The sequence below is a fragment of the Nomascus leucogenys genome, chromosome 15 (assembly GCF_006542625.1).
Source record: "Nomascus leucogenys isolate Asia chromosome 15, Asia_NLE_v1, whole genome shotgun sequence".
Classification (NCBI taxonomy): domain Eukaryota; kingdom Metazoa; phylum Chordata; class Mammalia; order Primates; family Hylobatidae; genus Nomascus; species Nomascus leucogenys.
Window position 1 is genome coordinate 15,723,573 of NC_044395.1, and position 16,517 is coordinate 15,740,089.

General features: G+C 48.5%; 1 protein-coding gene across 3 annotated transcripts; it reads right to left on the reverse strand.

Moving 5' to 3' along the window:
• Nucleotides 1-1,486: 1,486 nt before the first annotated feature.
• On the reverse strand, nucleotides 1,487-16,137 carry VPS11 (VPS11 core subunit of CORVET and HOPS complexes). 3 transcript variants are annotated; one of them, XM_003253260.4, is made up of 16 exons: nucleotides 15,824-16,137; nucleotides 14,473-14,621; nucleotides 14,240-14,375; nucleotides 13,407-13,570; nucleotides 11,649-11,896; nucleotides 10,071-10,272; nucleotides 9,519-9,670; nucleotides 6,393-6,579; nucleotides 5,829-5,975; nucleotides 5,408-5,596; nucleotides 5,140-5,301; nucleotides 4,770-4,909; nucleotides 4,477-4,679; nucleotides 4,174-4,345; nucleotides 2,145-2,367; nucleotides 1,487-2,000 (listed from the first exon to the last, which is right to left on the reverse strand). In XM_003253260.4, the coding sequence occupies exons 1-16, from the start codon at nucleotides 16,008-16,010 to the stop codon at nucleotides 1,836-1,838; spliced, it is 2,826 nt and encodes a 941-aa protein (XP_003253308.1). In that variant the 5' UTR covers nucleotides 16,011-16,137; the 3' UTR covers nucleotides 1,487-1,835. The 3 variants fall into 3 exon arrangements, with proteins under 3 accessions (XP_003253308.1, XP_030650377.1, XP_003253309.1); XM_030794517.1 differs by having other exon boundaries at nucleotides 14,240-14,387; nucleotides 15,824-16,034; XM_003253261.3 differs by lacking the exon at nucleotides 15,824-16,137 and adding an exon at nucleotides 15,632-15,796 and having other exon boundaries at nucleotides 14,473-14,644.
• Between the last annotated feature and the right edge of the window lie 380 nt (nucleotides 16,138-16,517).

Sequence of the window (16,517 nt, forward strand, 5' to 3'; positions counted from 1 at the left end):
ACCACCACACCCGACTAATTTTGGATTTTTAGTAGAGATGAGGTTTCTCCATGTTAGGCAGGTCTTGAACTCCTGACCTCAGGTGATTCACCCACCTCGGCCTCCCAAAGTGCTGGGATTACAGGCGTGAGCCACCACACCTGGCTCCCATGAACATAATTAACAATCATGATTATTAATAATCACCCAGCTGGGTGCAGTGGCTCACACCTATATTCCCAGCACTTTAGGAAGCCAAGGCAGGAGGATTGCTGGAGCCCAGGAGTTTGAGACCACCCTGGGCAACATGGTGAAAACCTCATCTCTACAAAAAATACAAAAATAGCCAGGTGTGGTGGTACACACCTGCTTGGGTGATGGGCACCAAATCTCAGAAATCACTACTAAATAACTTATTCACATAACCAAATACCAACTGTTCCCCAAAAACCCACTGAAAAAAATACATTTCAAAAAAAAAAAAAAAACAGGTTGAGAAGGTAAGATGTGCCTTAAGTCAAACAGCACAACTAGGATTCAAACCCAGCTCAGTGGATGCAAAGTCTACTCACAGCATAGCAGCTACAATACTGCCACTGTTTTTTTCTTTTTTACTTTTTGAGACAGGGTGTCCGTCACCCAGCCTGGAGTGCAGTGGTGTGATCAAGGCTCACTGCAGCCTCAACTTCCTGGGCTCAAGCAATCCTCCCACCTCAGCCTCCTGAGTAGCTGGGACCACAGGTAAGCGCCACCAGGCTGGGCTAGTTTATTTTTATTTCTTGCACAGATGGGGTCTCACTATGTTGCCTGGGTGGCTGGTCTTGAACTCCTGGACTCAAGCGATCCTCTCACCTCAGCCCTGCAAAGTGTTGGGATTACAGGCATGAACCACTGCGCCCAGCCCATGGCAATCCTAAATACTACCTAAACCACAATGTCAAACTTACTTCCTCCAATTAAACAACATAGAAGATGAAATTAGGTGAGGCTGTGGGGAAAACAACATACAAGCAATTTTCAGACAGGCAGCACCACCCAAATTACACAGGGACACCTAGCAACATAAATTTTAGCTGACCATTTCAGAGAGGGAAAGGTGTTTCCAGAAAGGACCTTTTATCCTGTTTATCATCTGGTATTAAGTATAGCAAGACACCAACCTACCCATTATTTAAGGTAGGTTAAGCCCAAAGCTCCCTACCAGAATCTGCCTCCTGCTTGAATATTTTGCCCAAACTACAGCCATAGAGACCAGGAAGAGGAAAGAGCAAGAGCTGTTTCCTGGAGCTGCTCCTGGAGCTCAGTCATTAGGTCTTCTGCAGAGGTTCTTCAGTAAATTGAACTGTATGCGATGCCACAGGCCCCACCCATTACCAGAACCAGACTGAGTCAACATGGTCTCCAAGAAAACCATAGGAGGGAAGTGGAACGCCAGGAGAGCAGAGGGAAGGAAGTCCATCATGCAGTTAAGAATCACCAGGAAGTCCCCAGAAAAAAATCCTTAAGCTCCCAAATCATTATATTCTTTTATTTATAGACTCTGAGAGCAAGGACCCAAGCACAGCCTGGTGCTCTTGGATAGAGAAGAAAGCAGCTATTGTCCACACTCAGAGGTTGCTGAGGTGCCCTCCCCCACTGATCTGGAATGATCTACACTGCTAGTGAAGAGGAGGGATGGCAGGCTGGCTAAATAAGAAGGCAGGGAAAGAAAGTCCGCTTTAGTTCTGAGGGCTGTGACATTAGATGAGAGTGGAGCCCTGGGCATGTCAGCCAGCCTTCTGTGTAACGCCCGCCCAGGTCCCATTGTGTCTGTTCTCTCGGTCCTCCACTGTTGCCCACATCTTCCTCCAGGCTGCTTAAGTGCCCCTCCTGGAGTGCATGAGCAGGTCGCGTTGCAGCCCAGCCTCCAGGCTAGAGGTCAGTCTGGCTGTGGGAGGGTCAGTCAGCAGAGTCAATTTGTTGAAAACACCTCTGCCAAAGTAGTCAGCAATCACAGAAAAGCTGTCATTGGAGCACTTGAGCTGCAGGAGAAGAGGAGGGAAGGAGTACAAATCAGAATCAAAGTACTTGTTTCTTAAATGAGGAGGAGATAAGGAAACAAGCCCTCCAGTGACTCTGTGACACTAGTGGGAATGCCCTGGCCCATCTAGCCCACTCATCCCCACCTGATGCTGGAATTGATCATGGAGATCTCGTTTCTGTTCCTGGGCCCGGATCATATCCATGACCTTCCGGTTTTCAGGGAGGCAGGTGGGGCAGTCAGCATCACTTTCTGAGTAACTCTCGAAGCAGTGTTGGTGGAAGGAGTGGCCACACAGGAAGTGGACTGAGGGCAACTCCAAGGCACTGTTACAGATGCTGCACTTGGTCTTTTGGAAAATCTTAGGACTACAGGGAAGAAAGACCAGAAATGAGTGGCAAAAGTGAGGGCAAGGCCAGGAGTCAAGGATGAGAAAGAAGGCAGCTGAAGTGCACAGGGCAAGGTCCCTGGTAAGGCCCCTGAAGGCCCTGCCCTGCTCTTCTTATTGCCTTAAGGGAGTCAAGTGATTACAACAGCCCTGGACCTGCAGTGAGTCTCAGCATGCTCCCAACAAGGCCACCTCAGCCTGGGGATTGTTTCCTCTGGCTCCATTTTCACAACTGCCACTAAATTAACCTTCAGGTCTGTACTCAGATGTGACCCTTTCAGTGAGGCCTTTCCTGGCCATCTTCTCGAAACTTGTTAACACACTTCTTCTCCCACTCCCCTTGCTCAATTCATTTGCCACTCAGAACTTATCACCACCTAACATACTACAAAAGTTTGTCTATTTGGCTGGGCGTGGTGGCTCACACCTGTAATCCCAGCACTTTGGGAGGCCGAGGCAGGTGGATCACCTGACATCAGGAGTTCTAGACCAGCCTGGCCAATATGGTGAAACCCGGTCTCTACTAAAAATACAAAGATTAGCCAGGCATGGTGGCAGGCACCTGTAATCCCAGGTACTCGGGGGGCCGAGGCAGGAGAATCACTTGAACCCAGGAGGCAGAGGTTGCAGTGAGCCGAGATCGCGCCATCACACTCCAGCCTGAGGGACAAGAGCTAGACTTCGTCTCAAAACAGAAAAAAAAAAGAAAAAAAATTGCCTATTTGGCCAGGTGCGGTGGCTCACGCATGTAATCCCAGCACTTTGGGAGGCCAAGGCAGGCAGATCCCCTGAAGTCAGGAGTTCAAGACCAGCCTGGCCAACATAGTGAAACCCTGTCTCTACAAAAATACAAAAATTAGCCAGGCATGGTGGCAGGCGCCTGTAATCCCATCTACTCAGGAGGCTGAGGCAGGAGAATCGCTTGAACCCAGGAGGTAGAGGTTGCTGTGAGCTGAGATCGCGCTATTGCACTCTAGCCTGGGTGACAGAGTGAGACTCTATCTCAAAAGAAAAAAAAAAAGTTTGCCTATTTAACATGTTTGCTGTCTGTCTCTTCTAAAACATAAAGCTCCATGAAGGCAAGGCTTTTTGTCTGTGCTGTTCAGAGTAGTGTCTGGGACATCTCAGAGGCTCAGTATTTGTAGAATGAAGAAACTGTTGTTCTCTAATAAATATTTTACAGAATGTTAAGGGCACGTAAGATTTCAGAGTTGGGATTACGGCCGGGCACCGTGGCTCATCCCAGCACTTTGGGAGGTCAAGGCGGGAGGATCACTTGAGGCCAGGAGTTCGAGACCAGCCTGGCCAACATTATAAACCCCATCTCTACCAAAAATCCAAAAATTAGCTGGGCTTGGTGGCACACGCCTGTAATCCCAGCTACTCGGGAGGCTGAGGTGGGAGGATCACTTGAGCCCAGGAGGTCAAGGCTGCAGTAAGCCGTGATCATGCTCCTGCACTCCAGCCTCAGTGACAAGATCCTGTCTCAAAAAAGAAAAACACCAGAACGGCTTCCAACCACAATATGGATGTGTTTAGAAAAGGTAGAATACAGGCATATAAAGAACAAAAAGTACCTGCTACAAAATAATATCATCCAAAGACCAATAAATAATGATCTACGTAATAAACCATTTTTTGGAATTCCTCAATTAAAACACATCTTGAAGAATCGAAATGCTCAAAAGCACTCCATAGAATCCTCTACGGAAAGTACTTAGTAATAAATACCCTGTGAAGGGCAAGTTATCCCCTGGACTCCTCCACATATCCATGCCCCGGGTACCTGGCCTTGAGCTCTTGGATCTCCTGGCGGATACGGGTGGTCTCCTCTCGGTACCGCCGCACCCGCAGCTCATCCTGTGCAATCTGCTGGCTCTGTTTCTGTAGTTTTTGGACCAGGTAGTCCCTGATGACGGACAGTGTGGCTGTGGAGTTGTGGGCCAGGGTCTGCACCACTGAGATTGGGGTCCAAGAAGAAACAAGACAATCAACCAAGTGTGGCACTCTCTGGATAGAGTTGAAGGGCCCCTGCCACAGGGCCCAGCTGTCAGCAGCTTGTCACCCACCCATCTGTCTTCCCAAGTACCTAGAAGAGGTGGCATGAGGTTCTTGTTCTCGATATGCTTGAGGACAGCTGCCATGTACTCCTTGCAGTCCTCCTCCTTGCGAGCGAAGTAGCTGAGGGCCTGCTCCCACAAGGAGGGGTCCTGCTCCCCATGGCGCTCACACACGGTGATGACCTGCCGGTACTGCTCGTGCTGCATGTGGTAGTGCATGATCTGCTGGAACCTGCGGCCGGGGCAAGGGCACACCTCAGTGGCTGTCTCTGGAAAATGACTTGGATTCTTCCCCTTTCCCTGAAATTCCCCAAACTCTTACAGCTTCCCCTGCTCATAAAGGTAAAGGACACCATCCTGGAAGTCATGCATCTGGCACAGGACCAGGGCCTTGTCAAAGACGTCGCAGAAGCGACCACTCTTCAGCAGGGAAATGGCCTCTGCGTGAAGCTTCTCTTTGACCTGGAGAGGAAGGATGACAGAGCTGCTGGACAAAAGGGGAAAATCACAAGGTCTCTTGGGACAAGGCCAGTCAACTCTTTCCCTCAGTCCATTCCCTCTTCACAGAGGACCATTGAGCCCCGAGGTAAGATGTTACTGGTCTAAGGAATGCAGTGAAAGGCAGCCACCAAGATGGAAGAATGGAGACGGCATGAACTGTCTTTTCTCCTGCAACCCTGGCCAGTCCTCACCTGTGGATCCTTCTCATGGGCCCAGTTCTGCAGTCGCAGCTCAAGGAGTGTGTCGTAGATGCCCTGGGGTGAGTCTGGCTGCACTTCACTCATGTGCTCTAGGAAGGCTTTCAGCTCTCGCGGGTTATTGGCAAAGATGGGGATGAACTCCTCAGAGTTAGCCTAGGATGGCAAGGGAGGAAAAAGGAGGCTGAATGAGTGGGTGTGATATACAGGAAGCCCTTAAGGTGATCCCCACTGTCTGAAGCTCTTTTCCCTGCAGCCTCACCCTGCAGCCTGGGGCCTCCCTATCGCTGCGGCCTTCGAGGCTGGGCCGATAATCAGTACAAAGTCCCTTCAGCAACTGAGTTGTCTGCTCTGGTATGTGGTGCATGAGGATCTTGCCGTAGCGCTTCATGTTGCTCTCTGCCTGCTCAAAAGGCAGCTTGCCGATGTATCGAAGGGCTTCCTGATAATTCTGTGGAAAAGTAAAGGGCAGAGTAGTGTATACTCCTTCCTCAGCCACCAGGAAGCACTTTCGTCATTCTGGGGATGTTTTCAAAAACAACAGGGCTCTGCCCAAGTTGAGAGTCTCACCTCTACCCAGGAGGATGGGGTGGGAGGATCACCTGAGCCCAGGAATTCAAGTCCAGCCTGGGCAACATAGCGAGACCCTGTCTCTTGGGGGAAAAAGACAGAGTCTCACCTACCTTAATGTCTTCTAGCTGGATCTTCAGGTACCACTCATGATGTGCATGGTTCTCCGCCAGATACAGGGCATGGGAGTAGTAGCCAGCCTGCCGGAGGACCTTGATGGCTGTCTCCACATCAAAGTGGACTTCACTCTCACTCTTTGTCTGCCAGGGAGACATGAAATCACTTACACAGAGGTAGCTAGAGAAGGTAGAGGAAACAGGTCTCTGACTTTCACACAGATTCCTAAGGTGATATCATAAAGTTCACGCTTTGAAAATATTATGCTAGTCAGCCTGTGGGAGTTTCTGACTAAAGTTTTCCTCTGCCCCTACCATTAGAGGGACACTGCTAGGGACAGGGCTTCCCCAGTGCCACCATTCTGGGCTTAGATACCATGGGAATTTCTAGAATCATAAAACAAGAGGGGAGATGGCACAGAACTAACAGGAACAGCCACTCCTCTAAATAAGGTCAGCCCCTTCCTCTCCCTATGTCTTGCTGAAACGAACAAGTCCCAGTGGAGCCACCTCATGCTCAGTGGGGGCCTCCAGGACTTCCCCACCAACAACATCCTGCACCTTGATGAACTCCTCCAGCTTCGAGCTGTCCTTGAGCTTGGTATAGCAGTTGAGGAGCAGGGTGGTATGGTCGGCATTGGCCAGGGATTGTCGGTGCAGGGTCTGCAGGTAGGCAGTCAGGTTGTGAATGCGCTGGGCATCCAGAAACTTGCGGATCACATAGGACGGCTCCAACTTTCCAATGGTTCTAGGGAGACATGTGCACCAGATAGCATCTGAATCAGTGTACTTTTCCAGCTCATGTACACAGGAATCACTTGCAGATCTTCTCAAAACGCATATTCTATTTCAGTGGATCTGGAATGAGGCCTGAGATTCTACATTTCTAACAAAGTCCCAGGTAATATCGGTGCTACTAGACTGTGGACCACACTGGGTAACAAGGCTCCAGAGCACTGCTTCTTAAATTTGGCTAAAAATAGGAATTCTAAACAGAACAGGGAAGAGGCTAAACAGGTTTCTTTTTATATTATTATTATTTTGTTGTTGTTTTATTGTTGTATTTTTGTTCTTTTTCTTATACATTATTTTTTAATTTAATTAATTTTTTTTTTTGAGATGGAGGTTCGCTCTTGTTGCCCAGGCTGGAGTGCAGTGGCACGATCTCAGCCCACCGCAACCCCCGCCTCCCAGGTTCAAGCGATTCTTCTGCCTCAGCCTCCTGAGTAGCTGGGATTACAGGCATGTGCCACCATGCCCAGCTAGTTTTGTATTTTTAGTAGAGGCAGGGTTTCTCCATGTTGGTCAGGCTAGTTTCGAACTCCCGACCTCAGGTGATCCACTCACCTCAGCCTCCCAAAGTGCTGGGATTACAGGCGTGAGCCACCACTCCCAGTCTTTTTTTATTTATTTATTTATTTTGAGACGAAGTCTCGCTCTTTAGCCAGGCTGGAGTGCAGGGCACGATCTTGGCTCACTGCAACCTCCGCCTCCTGGGTTCAAGCTATTCTCCTGCCTCAGCCTCCCAAGTAGCTGGGACTACAGGTGCATGCCACCATGCCCAGCTAATTTTTGTATTTTTAGTAGAAACGGGGTTTCACCATGTTGGCCAGGATGGTCTCAATCTCTTGACCTCGTGATCAGCCCACTTTAGCCTCCCAAAGTGTTTGGATTACAGGCATGAGTCACTGCACCTGGCAATTTATTAATTATTATTATTATCTATTATTACTTTTTTGAGATGAAGTCTTGCTCTGTTGCCCAGGCTGGAGTGCAGTGGCACGATCTTGGCTCACTATAGCCTCTGCTTCCCAGGTTCAAGTGAATCTCCTGCCTCAGCTTTGCGAATAGCTGGGATTACAGGTATATGCCACCACACCCAGCTAATTTTTTTTTTTTAAGATGGGATTACAGGTGCCCGCCACCATGCCCAGCTAATTTTTGTATTTTTAGTAGAGATGGGGTTTTACCATGTTGGCCAGGCTGGTCTTGAACTCTTGACCTCAGGTGATCCACCTACCTCGGCCTCCCAAAGTGCTGAGATTACAGGCGTGAGCCACCACGTCTGGCCTTTTTTTTTTTTTTTTTTTTTTTTTTTAGTGGAGACAGGGTTTCACCATGTTGGCCAGGCTGGTCTCGAACTCCTAACCTCAAGTGATCCACCTGCCTTGGCCTCCCAAAGTGCTGGGATTACAGGCATGAGCCACGGCGCCCAGCCACTATTTTTAAATTTTATTTACTTATTTATTGTTAGAAATGGGGTCTTGCTATGTTGCTCAGACTGGGCTCATACAATCCTCCCACCTCGGTCTCCCAAAGGGATAGGATCACAGGCACATGCCACTGCACCCCAGCCTTAGACAGGTTTCTTTTTTTTTTTTTTTTGAGACAGAGTCTCACTCTGACACCCAGGCTGGAGTGCAGTGGTGTGATCTCAGCTCACTGCAAGCTCTGCCTCTGGGGTTCAGGCCATTCTCCTGCCTCAGCCTCCCAAGTAGCTGGGACTACAGGCGCCTGCCACCAAGCCCGGCTAATTTTTTGTATTTTTTAGTAGAGACGGGGTTTCACCGTGTTAGCCAGGATGGTCTCGATCTCCTGACCTCATGATCCACCCGCCTCAGCCTCTCAAAGTGCTGGGATTACAGGCGTGAGCCACTGCACCCAACCACCTTAGACAGGTTTCTAAAACCCCTTCTCAAGGCAGAAAATGCCAAGAATTAGTACTGATGGAAGGAATTATGGAAGCAAGAGATGAATATCTTTTCCCCCTTAAAGAACCAGGTCAAAGTGAATATTTACAAAGGCCAAGCTAAAGGTTAAAATGAGAGGTAATCATCAGCTCAACTGCATACTGGTCATATAATATTTGACCCTAAAGTTCCCTTTTCAACAAGGAATCTTGTCCTCTCATTTAAGGCATCATAGTTCTTGTAAAGAAAATTTAAAAGGCCGGGCACTGTGGCTCACACCTGTAATCCTAACACTTTGGGAGGTCGAGGCAGGTGGATTGCCTGAGCTCAGGAGTTAGAGACCAGCCTAGAGAACATGGTGAAACCCTGTCTCTACTAAAAATACAAAAAATTAGCCAGGCATGGCGGCGTGCGCCTGTAATCCCAGCTACTTGGGAAGCTGAGACAGGAGAATTGCTTGAACCCGAGGCAGAGGTTGCAGTGAGCCGAGATCACACTATTGCACTCCAGCCTGGGTGAAAGAGCGAGAATCTGTCTCAAACAAACAAACAAACAAAATGCTGGGTGCAGTGGCTCATGCCTGTAATCCCAGCACTTTGGGAGGCTGAAGCGGGCAGATCACCTGAGGTCAGGAGTTCACGACCAGCCTGGCTAACATGGTAAAACCCCGTTTCTACTAAAAATACAAAAAATTAGCCAGGTGTGGTGGCACGCGCCTGTAATCCCAGCTACTCGGGAGACTGAGGCAGGAGAATCATGTGAACCCGGGAGGGGAGGTTGCAGTGAGTCGAGATCGTGCCACTGCACTCCAGCTTGGGCAACAAGAGTGAAACTCCATCTCAAAAAAACACTAGCAAAAACAAACAAACAAAAAAACCAAAACCAAAAACAGTTCCTGGTAGAATTCTAGCCCCTACCTGGAGCACGGATGGGCTTTAGCTATCTAGCTGCCTGTCCCTGAATTCACAGCTATATCCCAAAGTGCCTCCAGACTGACCGGATATACTGCTGGACAGCCCCATCATGGTTGCCCTTGCTGTAGAGATGGTCTCCATACTGCATGAAAATCTGGGCCAGCCCATCACTGTCCAGATGCTGGCTCTTGGCAAGGTTAATCGCCATTTCAAATAGGTTCTTCTTAAACAGCATCTAGAAGGGAAGAGAGATTAGAAAATTGGTAGAAGCAGTCCTGGGAAGACACTTTCCCAAAATGTGCGCACAACACACAAAACAGAAAGTCCCGGATTTCTGATCTGCCTAGATCCTAGACAAACCAAGAGCTACCAGATATCCCCAACATCAGTATCACCTTATTTCATAAGGTTCTCTGGAAACAAAGTGAACCCTTAGAGTGGGCTCAGGCTCCCAGCCACTACTTCCCTCTAAAGCCCCATCCCAGGCCATTTACCTTATAATCCTACCCTAAGGAAGCTGAGTAAGGCTGTGACCCACAAGGAGGGAAACACCCTGGCCAATATGACTTGGGGAACCTGCTCCTGCAGCTGCTTCTAGGTGCCTGTGGCCAGCTCTGGGAGCCTGGTGGCCTTGCCTCCAGTTTGGTCTGTGTGTCCTTCTCCTGCAGTGCGTGGACCCGCCCATCCCGCGTCAGCACGTACAGGGAGCCCCACTCAGCAAGTACATCCACTACATCCTCAAAGACGGTGCTATAGGCTATGAACTTGTTGCACAGGTCATAGATGTTTAGAATCTGCTTGTCGGAGCTCTGTGAATCCCTGCTGGTAAACTCTGACCTGCATAGGAAAGAAAAAGCACCAGATATTTGGACATCTCTGTCTTATCTCCCCTTTATTTCCTTTCCCATGATAGCTTTGGTGCACATTTCACCCAGCACAAATCACCTCTCTGGTCCCTCTCATCCCATAACATGCAGCGCTGTGCCAGTAGTTGTAGAAAGAGAACACATAAACCTGATCTTACCCTTTAGGATCCTACAATTAACCCAAGCAACAGATTAGAAAATTAAGTACACTCAGATATCCATTCATTTAGAAAATAATAATCCAATACATGGTATATGTAAAACATTGTGCCTGGAACTAAATGAAAGCAAAACAAACCAGCATCTAACAGGGAGTACTTTCATCATGCAGAAGACCCCACTTATCCCTTAAAAAAACAAAACCAAAACAAAACAAAAAACTTGCATCCTACATTTCCCAGCACTTTCTAATTTCTCCACTGCTGAATCCCTTGTTCCTCTGCCCAACTTATTTTGACAAAAGAGTTAAAAAACGAAACAAAACAAAACAAGGCCGGGCACGGTGGCTCACGCCTGTAATCCCAGCACTTTGAGAGGACGAGGCGGGCGGATCACGAGGTCAGGAGATCGAGATCATCCTGGCTAACACAGTGAAACCCCGTCTCTACTAAAAATACAAAAAATTAGCCGGGCATGGGGGCGGGCACCTGTAGTCCCAGCTGCTTGGGAGGCTGAGGCAGGACAATGGGGTGAACCCGGGAGGCAGAGCTTGCAGTGAGCCGAGATCGCACCACTGCACTCCAGCCTGGGCAATAGAGCGAGACTCTATCTCAAACAAAACAAAACAAAACAAAAAAAGCAGGTCCAAATTTCCTGGAGCATTCTAGTATGCTAGGGCTATGTAGCAAACACCTGCAGTAAAAACACCCATTTTTCAGTAAAAAAAACATTATAACCAACTCTAGCTATAAGTGTCACCAGCCGGGTGCAGTGGCTCACGCCTGTAATCCCAGCACTTTGGGAGGCCGAGGTGGGCAGATCACTTGAGGTCAGGAGTCTGACACCAGCCTGGCCAACATGGTGAAACTCCGTCTCTACTGAAAATACAAAAAGTAGCCGGGTATGGTGGCACATGCCTGTAATCCCAGCTACTCAGGAGGCTGAGGCAGGAGAATCACTGGAACCCAGGAGACGGCGGCTGCAGTGAGCCGAGATCACGCCACTGCACTCCTGGGTGACAGAACGAGACTCCATCTCAAAAAAAAAAAAAAAAAAAGAAATGTTACCTACATAACACCAGAGTAGGAGTAGGAGATTGGCAGGATCCAGGCATTAGGATTTTAAAATCAGGCGGATTCTGGGGAACAAGTCCAGCCCTCTCCCTGTCCCTTCTCATTGAGTCCTTACTTGGGAGAAACCTTCCGGTCACGGGAGACAATGATAAGGTAGCCTCTAAACCAGTGGGCAATGAGCTTATGGCCCTCAAAGGCGAAGCAGGGCCCACGTTCATCAGGCTGGTACAAGTAGACACACTCATCCCCGGCCACAATGAACTGCAGGTCCTGAGAAGGGTCACTTAGGGCTGAGCAGCGCAGGCCACAACCATGGGTGTCCAACTCCACGCGAGGGTAGTCTTTTCCAGAAACTATATAGGACTGCCAGAAGTAACAAAGGGGTTAACAGGCTCCTTTGAGGAGGTAACACTAAGCCTTCACAAAGGTATTCCCATCTCCATACTGGCTCTTTTTTCCCTCTTAGCATTCTAAGTCTTTCTCTTGGCTGCTGGCCTTCTTCATTAACCATCACCCATCTATTAAATATATAACCAGAAATCACAATTTCTTTCTCTGTATATGTTATCACTATCTAGTACAGAAATTCTACAAGTAAGAGAAATGTAATAATCTACTGTTTTATCAAGAGTATTCCTGAGAGAGCAGAGTGTTGTAAATCTGGGGCACCAGGAACAAGAAAGGTAAAGATACTTGTCCAATGTCATTTAAAAAGTTAGTTAGAAATAGGCCGGTGCACCGGGCGCAGTGGCTAACGCTTGTAATCTTAGCACTTTGGGAGGCTGAGGCGGGTGGATCATGAGGTCAGGAGATCGAGACCACGGTGAAACCCCGTCTCTACTAAAAATACAAAAAAAAAAAAAACTAGCCGGGCGTGGTGGTGGGTGCCTATAGTCCCAGCTACTCGGAGGCTGAGGCAGGAGAATGGCGTGAACCCAGGAGGCGGAACTTGCAGTGAGCCGAGATGCGCCACTGCACTCCAGCCTGGGTGACAGAGCGAGACTCCGTCTCAAAAAAAAAAAAAAAGAAAAAGAAAAAAGAAAGAAATAGGCCGGTGCAGTGGCTCATGCCTGTAATTCCAGCACTTTGGGAGGTTGAGGCAGGTGGATTGCTTGGGCCCAGGTGTTCGAGACCAGCCTGGGCAACATGGTGAAACCCCATATCTAGAAAAAATACAAAAATTAGCCAGGCATGGTGACACGTGCCTGTAATCCCAGGTACTCAGGAGGCTGAGGTGGGAGGATCGCTTCAGCCCAGGAGGCAGAGGTTACAGTGAGCTGAGACAGCGCCATTGCACTCCAGCCTGGGCGACACAGCAAGATCCTGTCTCAAACGAAAAAAAAAAAGCTAGTTAGAAATAAAATTCAAGGCCAGGTGCGGTGGCTCATGCCTGTAATCCCAGCACTTTGGATGGCCAAGGTGGGTGGATCACCTGAGGTCAGGAGTTTGAGACCAGCCTGGCCAACATGGGGAAACCCCGTCTCTACTAAAAATACAAAAATTAGCTGGACATGCTGGCGTGTGCTTGTAATCGCAGCTACTCAGGAGGCTGAGGCAGGAGAATTGCTTGAACCTGGGAGACAGAGGTTACAGTGAGTCAAGATGTTGCCACTGCACTCCAGCTTGAGCAACACAGTGAGACTCCGTCTCAAAAAAAAAGAAAGAAAATTCACATCTTTTTACTACAAGCCCAGAGTCTAACTCTTCCCAGCTTCCTAGGCAAAGAAATAAAATACAAAGCTAGGCAAATGTTTTGAATTATATGATTAAAACTTTAACACTCCCACCTTTCCTGTCACTTCATTACCCTATCCCCCTGAACAGTGGAGAAGCCCTCCCTGCCTGCTCCTAAGAGTGGAGGCCTTGGTCATACCTGGACATTCTCTGTTGTCACAACAAACAAGTGAGTGGTCTTTCCTGCTTGGCGAAAGGCCAATCCAGTTACAGGATAGTTGCCCTTGTGCAAAATCTGGGTCTTGCTATGCCGGTCCCGGGTGATGTCTCCTTTGTTCAATGTAACACTGCCATCTGTGAAACCTGTAGGAGAACAAGAAAATTACTTCAGTGAGGCTGAAAAGATCAGGAAGCGGAGAGGGGAAAAAAGACCACTTGAGGCACTCAGAAGTGACAAGCTTTCTCCATATACCCAACCTCTCTAATGGTTAACCTGAATATTGGTACTCACTGACACACTTTCAAAGAACAAAATTAAATGCCTTCCCATTCCAAACTTTATTTTTTTTATTTATTTATTTATTTATTTATTTATTTATTTATTTATTTTGAGACAGAGTTTTGCTCTTATTCCCCAGGCTACAGTGCAATGGCGCGATCTTGGCTCACTGCAACCTCCGCCTCCCAGGTTCAAGTGATTCTCCTGCCTCAGCCTCCCTAGTAGCTGGGATTACAGGCATGTGCCACTACGCCCAACTAATTTTGTATTTTTAGTAGAGATGGGGCTTCTCCATGTTGGTCAGGCTGGTCTCAAACTCCCGGTCTCAGGAGATCCGCCCGCGTCAGCCTCCCAAAGTGCTGGGATTACAAGCATGAGCCACCATGCCTGGCCCCCATTCCAAACTTTAACATCTCAAAGGCCTCAGTTCAGTACAAAGTGGTCTTGCGAAAACAGTAAAGGATGTGAGGCAGAAGCAACTCTGAAGAAAATCTATAACAAATCTAGGAGTGTTAGTTTTGCCTTCTGTTTACCAATGGCCATAAAGTTGAGATTTTCATGGACAGTCAAACAAGATACAACAGTTGGCTCTGTTCCTGGAATAGCAGGGAAGATTCGAGTGCAGAGTGGATTGCCACCATCTCTCTTCTCCAGGTTCCAGATCTTAACCTGTGGACAGACCTCAGAAGTGTAAATGCTAGTCATCCTCCAACAAAAAATCATTCCTAGGCTTCTGGATCTTTCCCATTTCCCTGCTGGGACTCACCAAGGGGTTGATGCCCTCTTCATCTTCTCCAACAGATGCCAGAATATTGTGCTGCTTCAGTTGGTACAGGTGTGTCACCCGTAGTTTGTAGGCCTGGAAGCCTGTAAGCTGTAGGGAACGTGGCAAGAACCAGATCTGGCCTTCCATATGTGCAGGGTAGTCAAGGAGCCTCCTTTCCAAGGAGAGATACTTATATTCAGACCAGAACTCAGATAACAATTACATGTATATAACTCTAAAATTTTCAAGGATGTTCCCACATATCATCTCATGGAACTCCTTATCTTAAAAAGAGTGAGGCTAGGCGCAGTGACTCACGCCTGTAATCCCAGCACTTTAGGAGGCCGAGGAGGGCAGATCACCTGAGGTCAGGGGTTCGAGACCAGCCTGGCCAACATGGCAAAACCCTGTCTCTACTAAAAATACTGAAATTAGCCAGGCATAATGATGCGTGCCTGTAATCTCAGCTACTCAGGAGGTTGAGGCAGGAGAATTGCTTGAACCTGGGAGGCTGAGGTTGCAGTGTGCCCAGATCACGCCATTGCACTCCAGCCTGTGCGACAAGAGTGAAACTCCGTCTCAAAAAAATAAATAAATAAAAATAAGTGGGCCGGGCGCGGTGGCTCACGCCTGTAATCCCAGCACTTTGGGAGGCCGAGGCGGGTGGATCACAAGGTCAGGAGTTCGAGACCAGCCTGGCCAATATGGTGAAACCCCATCTCTACTGAAAATGTAAAAAATTAGCCGGGTGTGGTGGCACGCGCCTGTAGTCCCAGCTACTCGGGAGGCTGTAGCAGGAGAATTGCTTGAACTCGGGAGACGGAGGTTACAGTGAACCCAGATCGCACCACTGCACTCCAGCCTGGGCAACAGAGTAAGACTCTGTCTCAAAAAAAAAAAAAAAAAAAAGAAAAAGAAAAAGTGAAAAAGGCCAGAGTTTAGTAGCAGCAACATGAAGATGAAAGCAACAAACTGCCAGGCTCATTTACCTCCTCGCCAACGATAACGGGCAGGGGAGATCATGTCACTTTACATATTCATCTTTTAAAGCCAACTTGCATTCTTTTTCTTATTGATCTCAAATTAACCTTGTCAAACTGGCATGTACACTTCTCTTACAGATAAGGAAATTAAAACCCAGAGAGGTTAAATGACTTGCCCAGGATTGCTCAGTTGATAACAAGTTAGGAAATGCACTTCCTTCTTTCTTCCCGTAGACCACAGAACAACTCTGGATGACCAGCTAAAGGAAAGAGGCGCGCGGCACGGACCCCTCCGACAAACAGATTTCATCCTAACTCGATCTCTTCGGGATCCCGGGAGGGAAAAGACAGCTCCAAACGAAGGATATCTCCAAAGACCAGGCTCCCTCGGCCTGAGTCGCAGACCGTGATGCCAGGAGGGAGGCAAAGGAACTTGGAAGCAGCGGATCCAGAAGCAGGTGTGGCCCCGGGAGCCGCCCCATCATTGCCCAGCGGCTCCTTCACCAGCTCCTTGTCGAAGAAAACGAAGCGCCGCCACTGCAGGTAGGCCGCCATTTTGGCCGAGGGCCCCCACCTCCGGGAGCTTTGTCACGTGAGCTGAGCCAGCGAATCACGTGGTCTGCAGCTTCCGGGAGCCCGCGGGCCCAGGAGCTCTTGAGTCGGGGTGACAGCTTCCCGCTGCTGGGAAAGTGGGCGGGGCCGCGCGCGGTAGTCATAGTGTGCGAGTTTGCCGGATGTGACTGTAAGTTCGCTAGCTAAAATGCTTGAGAGCCGACCCTTCATCCCTTTGAGCATGTTTCTTCCTAAAATGCGCGGGTACTGGGAGATCAAGATGACGGATGTCATGTGCCTTGTGAACGGTCACCCGCCGTGCGTAAGTGAATGACGTTTTGATCTCACAGGACTGTTTTGGGGCATAAATGAAACAGTGTATGTTAAACCAGTTTTTCGGCTGTATGAGAGGAGAAATAAAATTAGAAGTTTGTGTCTGCCACCACGCAGATTGTGAATCATAGTCAATGTCCTATATTCGTTTTTGTTTCCCCCGTCAGAGCGTATGAC

What these genes read in the sequence shown, in the direction of transcription:
- VPS11 (XM_030794517.1), bottom strand. Translation starts at nt 16,010, where the DNA reads ATGGCGGCCTACCTGCAGTGGCGGCGCTTCGTTTTCTTCGACAAGGAG. An exon ending in AGGGAGCCTGGTCTTTGGAG is followed by an intron (nt 14,622 to 15,823) that starts ATATCCTTCGTT and finishes ACTACCCTGCAC; the next exon opens with ATATGGAAGGCCAGATCTGG. An exon ending in AGCTGGAGGAGTTCATCAAG is followed by an intron (nt 5,976 to 6,392) that starts GTGCAGGATGTT and finishes TCTCCCTGGCAG; the next exon opens with ACAAAGAGTGAGAGTGAAGT.